A 14,108-nucleotide genomic window follows, 5' to 3' on the forward strand; every position below is an offset into this window, starting at 1 on the left:
AATAGTTCTACTATTATCCTGATACCAATATCTACATAACATATAACATATATGTACCAATAAAAAATAAACATGCCAATCATATATGATGTTAATGTTGAGGAAAATATGATTTTTTTTTTATATTTTCGTGGACCCTTTTCTCTTGTGGATTGGCTGGCCCATTGGTCTATGTCCTGCCCTGGCCCATGCGGTGGATCAGCTAGGGCACAGATGGAAAGGGAAAAATGGAAAGGGAAAAAAGAAGACCAGGGAGAGGGAGGAGACTGTAGCGGTCTTTGGGCGGTGGCGTTGGCGGCGTAACCGCCTCCCCATTCCCTTCGGGGGACGGGTGAGGCTAGATGGCATCGGTGCTCATATATGCAAACCCTCTTCCTCTTCCTTGGTACCCGATTGAAAAAATCCTCTCCTCTTTCTTGCTTTCTCACCGATTTCTCTTTCAATTCTTGGGGATCACCATCTGTTCTGGACACAAGTGGAGCTCGGGATTTGGACTGGTGATTTGGAGCTGCGAGGGTTTGGATGGTGGATCTCGTTTGTTGGTGCTCATCGGAGCTATGATTGCCGAGGCTCGCCTGCACGCCTCGACGCAGTGCGATAAAGCTTTGTATCTCTATCTTCCTCGTTGGTGACAACGATGATGAATAGGATTTCTAGGACATCGACTGGAGTGTCATGTCTTGCCTCGGTCCTCAGTGCATTTGAACAAATTGCTTTGTGAGTACTACTTTCCTCTCTTTCTATGTTCTGGACAGCACGAGACGCGCGTTGGTGATTGAATGTTCTGAAATTGGGCATGTTCACTAAGTACACTAGCTTATATATGTTGATTCTTTTGTTGTTGGTTGAATCTGGTGGTACCTAGAGGCTATTCGGTGTGCATGTCTTTTTGTTCCTGTATATCAGGATACACTTGATATTGGAACCCCAGTTTTCTGCCAGCTAACCTTGTCCTAGATTAGTGTTGCAGTGTGATCTAAGTATACTTTGCATATATCTAATTCTAGATGGATTGCTAGCTCAAATTGCAGTCACTGTTTTTTTGGCTTTTGTAGTTCAATTTCATCTCTGTGTCGGCTATCTTGTATCTACTTTGTCGATTGTGTGTTCTCTAATACTGGAATGCAGCACTGTCCAAGATAGGCATTTAGAATTTGAGAATTCAGCTCAGGTTATATTTTGCTAGCTGAGATATTAGGAATATTGCCCAATCGATGAAATACTTGTTAGGACAATTAGTGAGTAGGAACATTATGGTCCTGGAGCCAATTGTCAAATCTTTTCTGAGAGCAATTTCACAAAAAGAATTTTGTGTGCTGTTCAGTTCACATGTTACACATGATTCCTATTTCTGTTGATACAGAATTTGGGGTGTTCTGTTTACTGTTCATGTGTATGAATTTTATATTGTCAAGCTCTTGTTTTTATACATATAGAGTAATATCAATGCCCATATTATCGCACTATATACAACAGTTAATAGATGATATATGGTTGTCCTATGAGGTTTGCAGGCCGTAGCTAAGAACGTAAGTGTGAAGCAAAAGGCCAGAGTAAAAACAGTGTCAAAGAGTGACAACGTGCAAGTATTGAAGCACCCTTTCAATCCCAAGAGGAAGAAGTGACCGAGAGGAGAAAAGACTGCTAATCATGCATCCTCTGTTTGACTTTGATGGTAATCAAGCAAGGCAACCGCATCTAATTTATGTACGAATGAAGAAACTGAACTGATTTCTAGACAGAAAGTAAACATGCTCAACAAGGTACTGATAAAACAACTCTTGCACCGAGATGGCTCAATTAATCCTAAAAAATAATGTAATATACATTTATGAAGTACAAAGAAGCCACCTAATCGGCCTCTTGTTCGAGATTTTAGGATTTCTAACTGAGCCAAATGATCAGAAAGAAGATTATGTACCTCATTGTCTGATTTCATCTAGGGAACCGATGAAATGCATCTAACCACTCTGGAATGGACATATTTGTACCAGATGAACTTGCACGGGTCCTCGAGATATTTAGAACACATTATGGGCAAGTAATGGAATTGTTCAATGCGTGGCACTCATCATATTATTGATGCCCGCTCTCCACCGTTATGTCCCGGCAAAAGCATAGGTGTTAATCAGTGACTTGTACTCTTCATTCTCGGCACATCCTCTACTTGTAAGTACACTCACTAACCTGTCTACACCCTCTGTGTCATTCTTCTCCTTGAAGTTTGCCAGGAGACTCTCAACATTGGTGGGTCTTGGTCTCCACTTACTTGCACTTTTAACTGCCGCAGCTTTCTCCATACATGACAAAGCTTCAGATATTTTGTTGTCTTTCAGGTATGCCGTGGCAAGAATTTCCCAGGTGTTTGGTTTGGGATTTCCACCTTTCTCAACAAATCGATTCACAGTTTGCTCAGCCTTGGCAACAAAACCTTCTCTAGCATACCATGCTAATAAAATGTTCATAGTCTTAGGATCGAAACTAGAACTTTTGGGTGCCCATTCCTCGTATAGAAGTTCAGCCCCCTCAATATCTCCTATCCTTACTAGGGCAGATAGTACCTCCTGGTAACCCAGGTTATGAATTGTAGGGAAAGTTGCCTTATACCAGTTCCAAATGCGGTAGATTTCTTCCTTCTTGCCAAGATGGCTATAGAGTGTCATGAGATAATGAAAACACTTTTTTTCCCGACCTGTTGTTCTCTTTTCAGCTTCTTTCAAGCATTCTTCTGCCTTCTCAGAGTTCCCCAACTTAATATACATGCTAGCAAGTGTTGTATAAGTAGTCCAATTGGCAACAACAGACTCATCCGCAATCATCTGGCTAAAGACTCGCTCCATTTCATCAGCATCTTGCTTAGCTGCACAACTCTTTATCCAAATGTTGTAAGTGCAGACATCAAAAGCAACATTTCTCTCCTTCATCTCATCAATAATCGCCGACACTTCATCAGGCTCTCCAACATCCACATAAAAGTTCATCAGCACATTACAAGGCAATGTGTCAGATGCGAATCCCTTTTTTCTCATTTGCTCAAATGTGCCTTCTGTTTTGTCTTTCAACTTAGCTTGGGCGTAAACATTGAGAAGGGAACCATATGTCCGCTTGTCCTTCAGGGCATCAGGAAGCTCCTCGAAGTATTTTTCAGCATGCGAAACACCACGTACTTTAGCAATCAGATCCAACTGGATTGCCATATCACTTGACGAGAACAGAAATCTATCTCTACGCTCTGTCATCCAATCATAAACCTGTGCATGTCACAGAAAATATCTTTTGAGGACCAATATCAAGACATTACTAGTAGGCACAGCAAGAATGTGAATTTTTAAGGCTTCGTCATTAATTTTTACTATAGCAGCGTGAGCACTGAAAAGGATTGGAGAGATCTTTAAGAGCATCAAACTGTTGTTACCCATCCTAGCTATTGCTCTCGCCTTGGTTGAGCAGTGGTTACCTTTGAATTTAGTGCTTGGTTCGTAATGAAAATTGAAGAGGTGCATTTGGCCGAAATCGAAGGGAAATAGGTCGCCGAGAGATGCGAATATGTGATGCGGGAGAAATGCGTGGCTACCTGGAGCGCGAGATTGAACCTCCGGAACTTGCGGAGCTCCTTGGCGATACGGCAGAGCTCCCACTTGTCGAGGCGGCGCTCGCCCTCGTCCCAGGCCCCCAGCGTGCGCCCCACGGGCCGCCCGCCGTGCCCCACCGCGATGCGCCGGTACAGGGTACCCCACCGCAGAGCCGGACGCCGCTCGAAGTCCACCGTCCCGTAGCTGTGCACCTTCGCCACCTGCTGCCCCGCCGCCGCCGCCGCCGCCGCCGATGACGCCGACGGCGGCGGTGTCGAGGAGGAGGCCGCACACCTCACCGTCGCTGCCGACGCAGCGCCAGACTGCCGCCGCGTCGAGGGTCGGGCCGGAGTCAGGCGGGACGAGGAGGTGACAAGGTGGAGCAGCATGGCGAGCAAGCGGGCGGATGGGGAGAGCGGCGATGCTTCCGTTGCGGATGACGGAAGGGGATAAGGGTGAGCTGGAAGCGGAGAGGTGGGTTCGGTTTGCGCTTTGAGATTGGTGCGCTGGGACCGCGCTCGCTGCCTTCGCGTCTTCCCGCGCGGATTCGTATTGGTGGGCCGCCATTTGTTTCCTCATGGGCCGTGGTTCGGCCTATTACGTCCACGACGGGTCCGCCCCTATGTAATCTACTTAGGAACCTGGTTCTGGTAGGTTTCAAAGTCCAAAAAAAAGTCCATATATATTGGGCTACTAAATTGGCAACCATTTGGTTCACTAGCAACTTTTGCTGTTTCTGTTGTACATTCAAATATGAGACGCGTTCATATTAAATAAGTATGGTGGCTAGGGTCTCAACAACTTACATTCCCTTCTCTCGGGACGTCTCTCTTTCCTCGCACATCTTCTACTCCTTATCCCCCTTCTCTCTTATCCACCTTCTCAACTTCCCGACCTTCGCCGCCTCATCTTGGATCCATCGTCCATCTTCTACTTACTCTTATTCCCTTTCTTCGCTCTCCTCCACCTTTTCAACTTATTGTGCCTCATTTTTGCTGCCTCATCCTGGATCCATCGTCCAGAAGCTCACTGTTTGTGTGACCTACAACGCATAGGCTCTCATGTTTGTTGTGTTGTCTAGTGAACCACTAGGGTTTTTAAGAGAAGTTGGTTGCTTGGATCCGCCATAAGATCTCACCACCTCTGGCTGATGTTAGCCACCGCCGTTATCGTAGGTGAGAAATTCCATGTCCTTATTTCAATTTCAGACCTTGAGTGTGATACTTTCTATTTGAATTGAAATTATGAGTTAAAATTCAATATTTCAAGCATAATTTTTTTAATACTGGTAGAAGGTTAAATTTTCTAGTTATAAGTTTTGGATCTGAATTGAAGGTGTTTGATTCCAGTTGAAATTTATGAAATTGAATTGAATTTTGGGAAATTGCTAATTATGATGAAGTTAGTGCAGTTGCATTGTAAAGATGTTTAGATAGAAAAAGATTATGCGTAATGTGTTTGAATTCACTTCAAACCATGAATTGATAGGCATAAGACTAAATTAGACAAATTATTAGAACACAACCTGTCCAAAAGATTCAACAAGTAGCATTGCATTGGGATGGTTACAGGTGATAATATCACTTGGAGAATGGGATGTTTAGTTTGCGCTTTTAAGTAGCCAAACCAAAATTTTGGCTAGCTATTGTCATAAAAAAGCTATGCTAAAACCTAAGAAACGCCAAATTCCTGACAAAAATGTGGTGTTTGGTCTATAACCATGCCAAAGCTGGGGCAATCATTTTCCACACCCAGATTTGGCTCAGTTCGGCTCAGGAGTAGTCAGGCAATGCCAAACCTCTGAAAGTTGACCGAATTCTCGTATGAAACCAAGTGATGACAAAATTGAGGTCACTAGAGGTGTTGCTAGTGACTTAAGGCCACGCCCGATTGCATATACCATCCATCAACGCTATCTCAAGAGTCGAGACGTCCTGCAATGCAGAGACAGCCATGCAGAACTGGGCAAAACAGGTGAGCGGACATTCAGCACCGATTGCGAACTGCAATATTACATACATAACTCCTGATATCTTTCTTTTTTCATTTTTCCACAAAAGATGACTTTTTCCCATACAGAGATATAAGTTATAGTATAATATCTTCACGAGCCATATGCTACAGAAACCAGCAGAAACCCGATCTGAAAGCAAGCTACAAATGTTAGCTGAACAGAAAATTCGACGCACATTGTTATGTAAATCAGGGGCGATGACGGCACACGCATGAACAAGCCGTAGAACACCCCATCAGGTGGTCGGTAAATAAAGGCACCATGATCCAGGAAGCTAGAGTAAACTACCACTACTGCCTGTTCCTAAGTTGCTTGCTGATTGGAGCTGGGACTATGGTTGCTTGAGGCGCCCCTCGCCTTCAGAAACCCCGCCCACACAGGTGGAGCTCCGGGTTACTGAGCTCAGCTGAGATGGTTGACACAGAAGTTCTGCCTCTGGGTGCCGTGCGTTAAGGGGAATCTCCAGCAGCAAGTCTTGATCTGAATCGTCATTGGTATACTGTGGAGGGGCCAACAATGATAATTTTTCTGGGGGTAACATGAATAAGTTAAGTGCTCCTCCAGTGCAGGCTAGATCTTTGGTGGCGTTGCCAGATTTTGGCAAAAATGGACTTTTGCACTGAGGAGCCAAAGCCTCAGATTTTAGAACTCTTTTAGGACTCCGCAGGGTTCCTTTTAATTCTGCATGTTCACAAGCAAAGCAAATCGGAAGTTTTCTTCATGTTACTAACATAAGGATATGATGAAATAGGAATCTACTGTGTAAGACATTTTCAGATGTCACGTTTAGAAACTATATACAAGTCAAGATCGGAAGGACTAAGATTGCTTACCTGCACAGTTCTGAAAGAGGGTGTCACGAGATCTTTTGAGCGGTTTCACGGTGGACTTGGAAATGCCATTTGGTCCACTGATATTCTCCACTCCCCCTATTTTCTTAATTTCTTTGTCCTAAAAAAGAGAAACAACTAATCAGCGGTCTACAAGCAATCTTGGAAGTCCATAAATGTATGCAGTTGAAGGCATTAACTCAAAAGAAAGAAAAATTGTCGGGGGAGATTATTATGTAGGTAAATGAATCAGAAAGCCATTTTGATACCTTTTGTTGTTTATAGCACTCCAGCCATTTGCATTTGGTTAAATTAGTTAAGGCCAGTCTCCTCACTGTCTTCCATTCCTCATCGCCAGAGAAAGATGGATCAAGAATACCCTCTTCAAGCAGCTTTTGGTAGCTGTATATAGCATCAGCAAATTGTATAGAACTGAACATACTTCTAAGGCTGCAGAGAAAAGAAGACACAAATGAGGATTCGCACAGAATGGCTCACAGAATGGCCTCATTTGTATGAGTAAAACTCTGGGCAAGCCTAAAATTAAACCTTTCAGGAGGCGTCAAGGAGTCCATAGGAGGAAGAAGTTTTAGTAACTGTTGTTGCTCCTCGTTAGTTAGAAATTTCATAAAGTTAGTGTAGTTGATAACATCCTGCTCAAGAATAGTATACATGTTTACTCTCAATGATAATACAAAATATGTACTTTAGCCATATACAGAGGTGCTCTATGCAAAATAACATATAGAAATCATTGGCCTGAACAACAAAACCATGCATAGGATGGATACCTCTAAATCTGCTGAAACTAAAGGTGAATCTACACTCTCCAGGATATGCTGATTTTCATAATGAAGTTTATCCCTGCAAAAGAGAGATGCCAACCAAAAAAAACTGAGATTGATTCTTACCACAATAACTTGTTTTACTGATACTGAATAAGCATAGAGGATAAAACCGATGCTCGCTGTATACTTCTAACTTTTATGCTAATAAGAATGTTACCTTCTAGCATTATCTTCAATCTGCAGTCGCGACCTCTTTGGCCTCTCAGTTGCAGCATTTAAGTAGCCTGCTCCTTTGCTTCCACTGTGTACAACAAACGAGACAGACCCAGAATAGGATTCACTTGTAATGTACAATTTATTATCTGCAGGAATGGAACTTGCTTCCGATTCTTCCTCCAGTGATTTCGAGTTCGGATGTCTTAGAAGCACACTTCCAGAACCCATCTCAAAAGAACCCAGAGGAGTTTCACTATGGTATAGTAGGTCTTCCTCTGAGGATCCTGAAAGGTAATATAACTGCTCTTCATGCATGATGGAGTTAAGATCCTTTGCAAGCTTTTCGACGGGTGAAGGCTTAGGACGAGTGACACAACTCCTCTTTCTTGATGGCACTAGTGACTCCCAAGCATGTGATTGCGCTGAACCTGGGTTGGCAATATATCAGAGAACCATCATTGACATATATAACAAAAAAGCAATTTCAAGGCTACGTACAGCAAATTTATTGTGTTTCATCTGGTCAACATGATAAAATCTCACTGCAAAGACTTGGTAAAGGAAGACACTGCTATTTCATATGATGATTTGAGTACTGATATTTAGTGAAACATTATTTTCACTAAACTTTAGGCCTCATGCCATCTGAACACAATATGTAGATTGCAAGCCTTCTTGGTTACCTCTATGGTAATAAGTAATTTAGCCACAACTAGCCAATGATTTATCAATCACCAAAAGTTATGAACTGAGAATGATGGATTAAGGATAGAAGAGCAGTGAAGGTTAATGAAAATTGTTTGGGTAGCATCAATAGTTCAGGGACAACTGAGAAGAAAAAACAGATCTGCATTACAAATAAATACTAATGTGATATCTAAAAGGGTAGCAGTAGAATAACAATCTAAAGATGTCTACAAAAAAATTCAGTGCATTAAGAATAAACTTGTAGACAAGCAATATATTTCTGACCTGTTCAGCTCAAGATACAAGTCCTTCAGTTACTCGTTTAAAAAGAAACTAATCATATGCACAAACTCACCAAGAATGAGAGGGTATAAAACAGCAATAAAGTAGGCATCAGAGATCACTGACCAGTCATTTCACTTGCATCAACAGCACCATATGGGGCACAACTCTCAGAGTATGATACTGCAGATCCAGAACTAGAACGGTTGCTTGGGTCAGCATCCCCCATCTTTCTGAAATTTTGACCAGAAAATGGCTCATTCTCCATAATGTTGTGATTTGGCTTTTTCTTCGGTGGCTTATGTGCCTTTGGCTTTGATGCCGGTGGCTTCAGCTTGTTAACTCTAGGTTCCTCATCATCGATATCATCCCGACGATGCATTGGTGTGTAGTTTGTCAATGAACCCTTTGTTCTCCATCTCGAGCCACATGCATTGCAGAGCACCGGCTTATCTGGTGGCCCATTTCGCCAAAGGGGAGTACCTGTTCCAGTATTTACCATGAGAAATCCACCAAAATTGATATACAAAAATATGTGTGGTGTACAAGTCCAGACTTTAGTGAAAGTGTGCCCACAGGAATGCGTATCACAAATTACAAGTATCATGCCTGTAATATTACAAGAGATGGTGCCATTATGGTAGGGAGCATAGATAAATGGTAAGAGACTATACATTCTCAAGAAGATACGCACAAGGCAATATGTAATTAATCACATACATTTCAAACTACATATTTTAGATATTGATTTCAATGCCTCAATGGTTAGTTCAACTGTACAAGCATGTAATTCTTCATCTGCTGTTCTACAAAATGGCCATACTGAATGCAGATAGCCACTTCAAATGAGTATTTTGCTGCAGTAAGAGGTAAGGAACTCCAGACCATATAATGCTGCTGAAGTTCAAGCAAAAGATGGAATAAGCCTGTGTAAATTACACGGCAAACCAAAGATTTCACTTCAATGGCACCCTGCAACTAAGCATTTCTGTAGTTGCAGCAGCTATGGAACTCTAAATATCTGATTGGCAAGAGCAGGTGGTTAGTTTCTTCTTGTAGAATAGGAGCCTGAGGTGCATATAATCTCTCATTATCTGCAGAAGTTATCTAAGAAGCATATATCCACCGTAATCGAAGACACTAAATGTATCCTGTGAGCATGGTATAATACGTTCTACGTATTCAGAATTTTACAGGCAAAGGCCTCCGAAACCTTAATCATATCCACAGATTTCTTTTGGACACTTCTGACAGTACAATGAATTCCGGGTAATAACCATCAAAGAACGCACAACGAACACGGAGAGATGAGGAATCCGGGTCCGACGGACTACAAAGATTTCATCGCTGACCCGATTCCCAGATGCATAATTGCGAGAAATTATCACCCAAAAAGTACTACTTGGCTGAGGAACAAAAAGTACTACTTGCTGAGGAACAACAGGAAGATTTTTTTTTTTAGCTTTATTCAAGAACAAGAGCTCACTTGTGACTCCGCAATGACGGCAGGGTCCTTGCTTCCCCATGATTTTCTCTTTCCCTCACCCCCAGGTGAAGAAGAATGGATCAGAGAAAAATCCCAAGAAAACAAACAAGGAAAAACAAGGCAGAAACAAGAAAGAAGCGGTTCTCCTGTACAAGTAATTCTTGAGCAAAAGAAAGGGGAAAAATTCAAGAACTATTTCTCTGTATGAATCTTGTCAAACCCAGAGGGGATTCCTGGGAACAATTCCCCAGCCCATGGAGTGCTCAAATACCAAGTCTTGCCTGGTAGGTGTTCTTTCTTTCTTGCTTTCCTTTCTATTTTGTTTACCCTTTGTTCTGTATCCAGTCTTTTAGAGAGAGGGTAGAGGAGAGAGAAAAGAGAGAGGGGAAAGGGATGGAGATATAATGGAGGAAGGAATGCAGCCGGTAGGGGAGATTTACAAAGGCCGGGTGAGTCTTTGGGTGAAAGGCATTTGGGGAGGAATCCAAAAGAATTATCGTTTAAAAGTTGTATGCTTTTATTAACTGGAGAGAGAAGCAATTAGTAATTGGGCAAAGTAGGAAAAGGAGAGGAGGTAGAGAGAGAGAGAGAGGAGGGAAAGCTTCTTTCCTCTTTGTTTCTTTCGGCCTTTGGATTGTTTTTGTAGTGATCTCATTTCATTCGGTTTCATTATTATTCATGTGGATGTGACCAAGTAGAAGTAGAGGATATTTCCTTGCACTAATGAGTCAATTTGCTTATACCTTTTTAGCCCTCCACTCTGGGTGTCATTAAAAGAATTTTTTTCCCTTAGGCCATTTGCATCTTACCCCCTTAAGAAAAAGCACATGCTCAGTTAGTACAACATCTGGTTACGCCACTCAAGCAAAACCAGGCATCATTGCATACTGAAGTAGGCATTGAAAAGCCCATTTCGATAGGTTAAAATGATTTACTTGGCACAATGCAATTTGGTGTATGCACTTCAGGTATATTGAAATAATATGTTAGTAAAAAGTGATAACCCTCGGTCGTATGAAAAACACGGAAAAATATGACTTCCAAATAAATAAAGTAGGATCTTCGTAACTAAATGATTCATGCATCGCAGTAGTTCAATCATATCTATCTCACAAACAATTTAGACATGCATTATAAATATGGTACTACAAGAGATAATGTGACTTTTTCTTTTTAAAATTAAGATCTAAAGTGATTTATTGCGCTATAGTAGCCAGTTATCAATGTTCGTTCATGAACCTCTTGTCCTTAATTTCTAGACAAGGGTTGGAAACCTATGTGGACATAATGATTATAGATAAAGAAATAAGGAGTCGTCGTTGGAGCAGTGTTGTTCGATGGCTGAGCTAAACATGGATATGGTGGATGGAGGAGGATGCAGAGCGTAGGATGCAACGATAATAAGATACATGGGGCAACTAAACGTGGCAGTGGGGTTGCCCCACTAATAAAGGAATTAGTGGTGGACATTAGCAATGTAAAAAAATCTAGCACCACTTAGACCATAGGCTAGAAGAGGAGCAGACACAAGCGTGAAGGGACAGCACAGAGCAATGACACTAGGGTCGGTGGGGGAAAGGAGTAGGCTTGGGAGAGGTTAGACTCTTAGTGTGATAGACATGTTCGTCGGAGGTTGTGGTATGGAGGGAAATCTTAAAATACTTTTTGGAATAGTAAGACGACGTAAATCAGGTCGAAATTCGATATATCTTCTCAACGAGTAGAAACCATATATTTGCATTTCTTGTTTTCTTACATGACAATGTGGATTTAGCAGTTCTTATTCTTTTTAGTTATTCAAAATATGGAAATTGCTAAGGTACAAGGTGCCACTAATAAAGGAATTTCCCTAGCATGTCCAGAATTCGTTTTCCAACGGGTTAGCATATAAACACAGGTTTAATGGAGATAGCTATTTTGATACAAAGTGTGAAAGCACTCCAAATTCCCAATTATGCAGGGCTGCACAAGCCAGTACCAAAAGCAATTTTAATGTGTTTGCCAAAAATATAACCAGGTGTTTCCCACGCAATTATGTGGGTGATCTTGCAAATCAATTGTTGAATTGGAAAACGGGCAATTAAATGTTACTAACAATTTTTCTTCTAACATATTTATAATTCCTGGTGCCATCCAGCATTTTACATCCAAGACAAGCTACTCTGCGCTGTATCAAATCAAACAAAGCCATACAAACCTGACCACATGCATTTCCTCGTCAAACTAGCTACTAGTACCCATTTCAAAAATCGGGTTCACACAGGAATTTCAGTGCTTTCCACATGTATCTTTTTCTGAAACTAAAAGTTGAATACAAACTAAGCAAAAGTATTAAGCCGTGACATCCATTCAACTATAGCCACATCTTCACTCCTAAGAATAACAACTTTAACAAAAGATTATGTGAGTACTAGAAAGACAATTTTATATAAAGGTGTGGACGCATAGGTTATTTTGTTTGTATATCTTTCTTACTTAGTATCTATTTATCACTTAATTTTTATATAACTTATAGTACTTTTTTATCTATCTTTCTCACACAAATACCACAGATAAGCAACATAAATATCCCACTCGTTCTCTAAGGGTATGTAGAATTTTCGCTACAAATAGTACTAGTGGCCTGCATCTGCTGACGCATGTCTCACACCAAAGCAGGCAGCCAATATTCAAATCAGCGATGACACAATCGAGACAAAAGCTGTGTCGGAAATTTGGCGATTCACGTACCAAGAAAATTAGGCAATGTCAAGCGTGATCACCTCCGGCGAGCATATTTTACTCTGGCCCCAACAGAAAGAATGTGCTCGATTAACATGATGGCCACACTAGTTGGTCCCAACTAGTTATATATACCAAACAAAGCTATTCGCAAACCAAATTCACCTAGAATAATGTTAGAACAATGTCGGAAATTTGTTATATTTACTTGCAAGGACAATTTAGTTTTTTTTTTTTGGGAAATAATACAATAGGAGAAACCCCAAACATAAGATTTTTTACATGAAACAGGTCTAACTCCAGTATAAATTTCGCGCGATAGGTTCAGCTCCAGCATGAATTGCACGTGAAAACAGATCAACTCTCGTATGAAACTCGCTTGGGACGACTCTTGCATATGGATTCTACATGAAACGGTTCATCTCTGCAAAAGGGATTCGTGAAATTTCTAACCTTACAGATATGGACGCGTTCGGGATTTCGACAGAGCCGGCTCACACATTTCAGCGGGTGCTGCACCCATTTTCCGGGGAATTTTTTTTATTTATATAATTTTTTCAAAAATTTTAAGATTACATACCGTTTCGAAAATAATGAAGGATATCGTCCGTTCAACGAGCGAGAACCAGGTCTCATCCGTTGAACAGGTGATATCTTGTGTATCTCCGGCTGACAGTGTATTTAATAATCGGGGAGAGGAAAGCCTCACCTGTTCACCTTGTTCTCGCCCGTTGAACAGGTGAGACCTTACTTTCGTCTGTTCAACAGACGATACCTTCATTCAATTTAATTCAACTGCAGAACTATATGTATAATTAGTTTTTTTAATAGAATTTGTATTCAGTAAGTTAAAAAATATTGCACATTAATTTTCTAAAAAAATTATTTAGTTGGTGCAAAAGTGTGTGGAAATTTTTTTTTATGAAGTGACTTTGTGATAATACAAAATCTAATTTGTCGAATAATAGTAGTTGTAAAGCACAAATATCATATAACCCGACATGAAGTTTATAACATGTACATTACGTCTAAAGACCAATCTAATAGCGTGATGCTGCTAAACCTAATATGCCTTAAGAAATGAAAATAGGTCAGGATACAATAGATGCTCTCTATTGAGTGTATCTAGGATATTTACACTTTCTTAGGGCATCACCCCCCCCCACTTTAGCGTGACGGACCCTCTTCCACTTCCTTTCCCTCTCTTCACGGCCCACTCCTTCGTGGTATTCCTGATGCGCTCCTCCTCTTGCCGCTTCATCCGTAGTTCCTCTTGATGTCGCTCGTACTCGCGGCGTTGGTAAGCTTCCCTCCTCCACCGCATCTCCATGTCCACTCACCGTTTCTGGTCCTCATTTTGCTCCATGTCAAACCATTGCATGAAGTCGCGGATAGGTGGAGGAAACTGGACAAAAGAAACAAGAGGGGTGATTAGTAATAGAGTGCATGAAATCGTGTAGAAAGTGCCACATGAGTGATCTATGTCGCTATACCGGTGGGTACTCATACAAT

General features: G+C 41.3%; 1 protein-coding gene across 1 annotated transcript; it reads right to left on the minus strand.

The window, feature by feature from the left end:
- Positions 1–1,767: 1,767 nt before the first annotated feature.
- On the minus strand, positions 1,768–10,388 carry LOC133889546 (uncharacterized). The gene is made up of 11 exons (XM_062330024.1): positions 9,876–10,388; positions 8,516–8,872; positions 7,422–7,848; positions 7,208–7,280; positions 6,966–7,069; positions 6,686–6,866; positions 6,420–6,537; positions 5,919–6,267; positions 5,473–5,636; positions 3,575–4,032; positions 1,768–3,251 (listed from the first exon to the last, which is right to left on the minus strand). The coding sequence occupies exons 1-11, from the start codon at positions 9,913–9,915 to the stop codon at positions 2,100–2,102; spliced, it is 3,423 nt and encodes a 1,140-aa protein (XP_062186008.1). The 5' UTR covers positions 9,916–10,388; the 3' UTR covers positions 1,768–2,099.
- Between the last annotated feature and the right edge of the window lie 3,720 nt (positions 10,389–14,108).

The sequence above is a fragment of the Phragmites australis genome, chromosome 13 (assembly GCF_958298935.1).
Source record: "Phragmites australis chromosome 13, lpPhrAust1.1, whole genome shotgun sequence".
NCBI lineage: Eukaryota > Viridiplantae > Streptophyta > Magnoliopsida > Poales > Poaceae > Phragmites > Phragmites australis.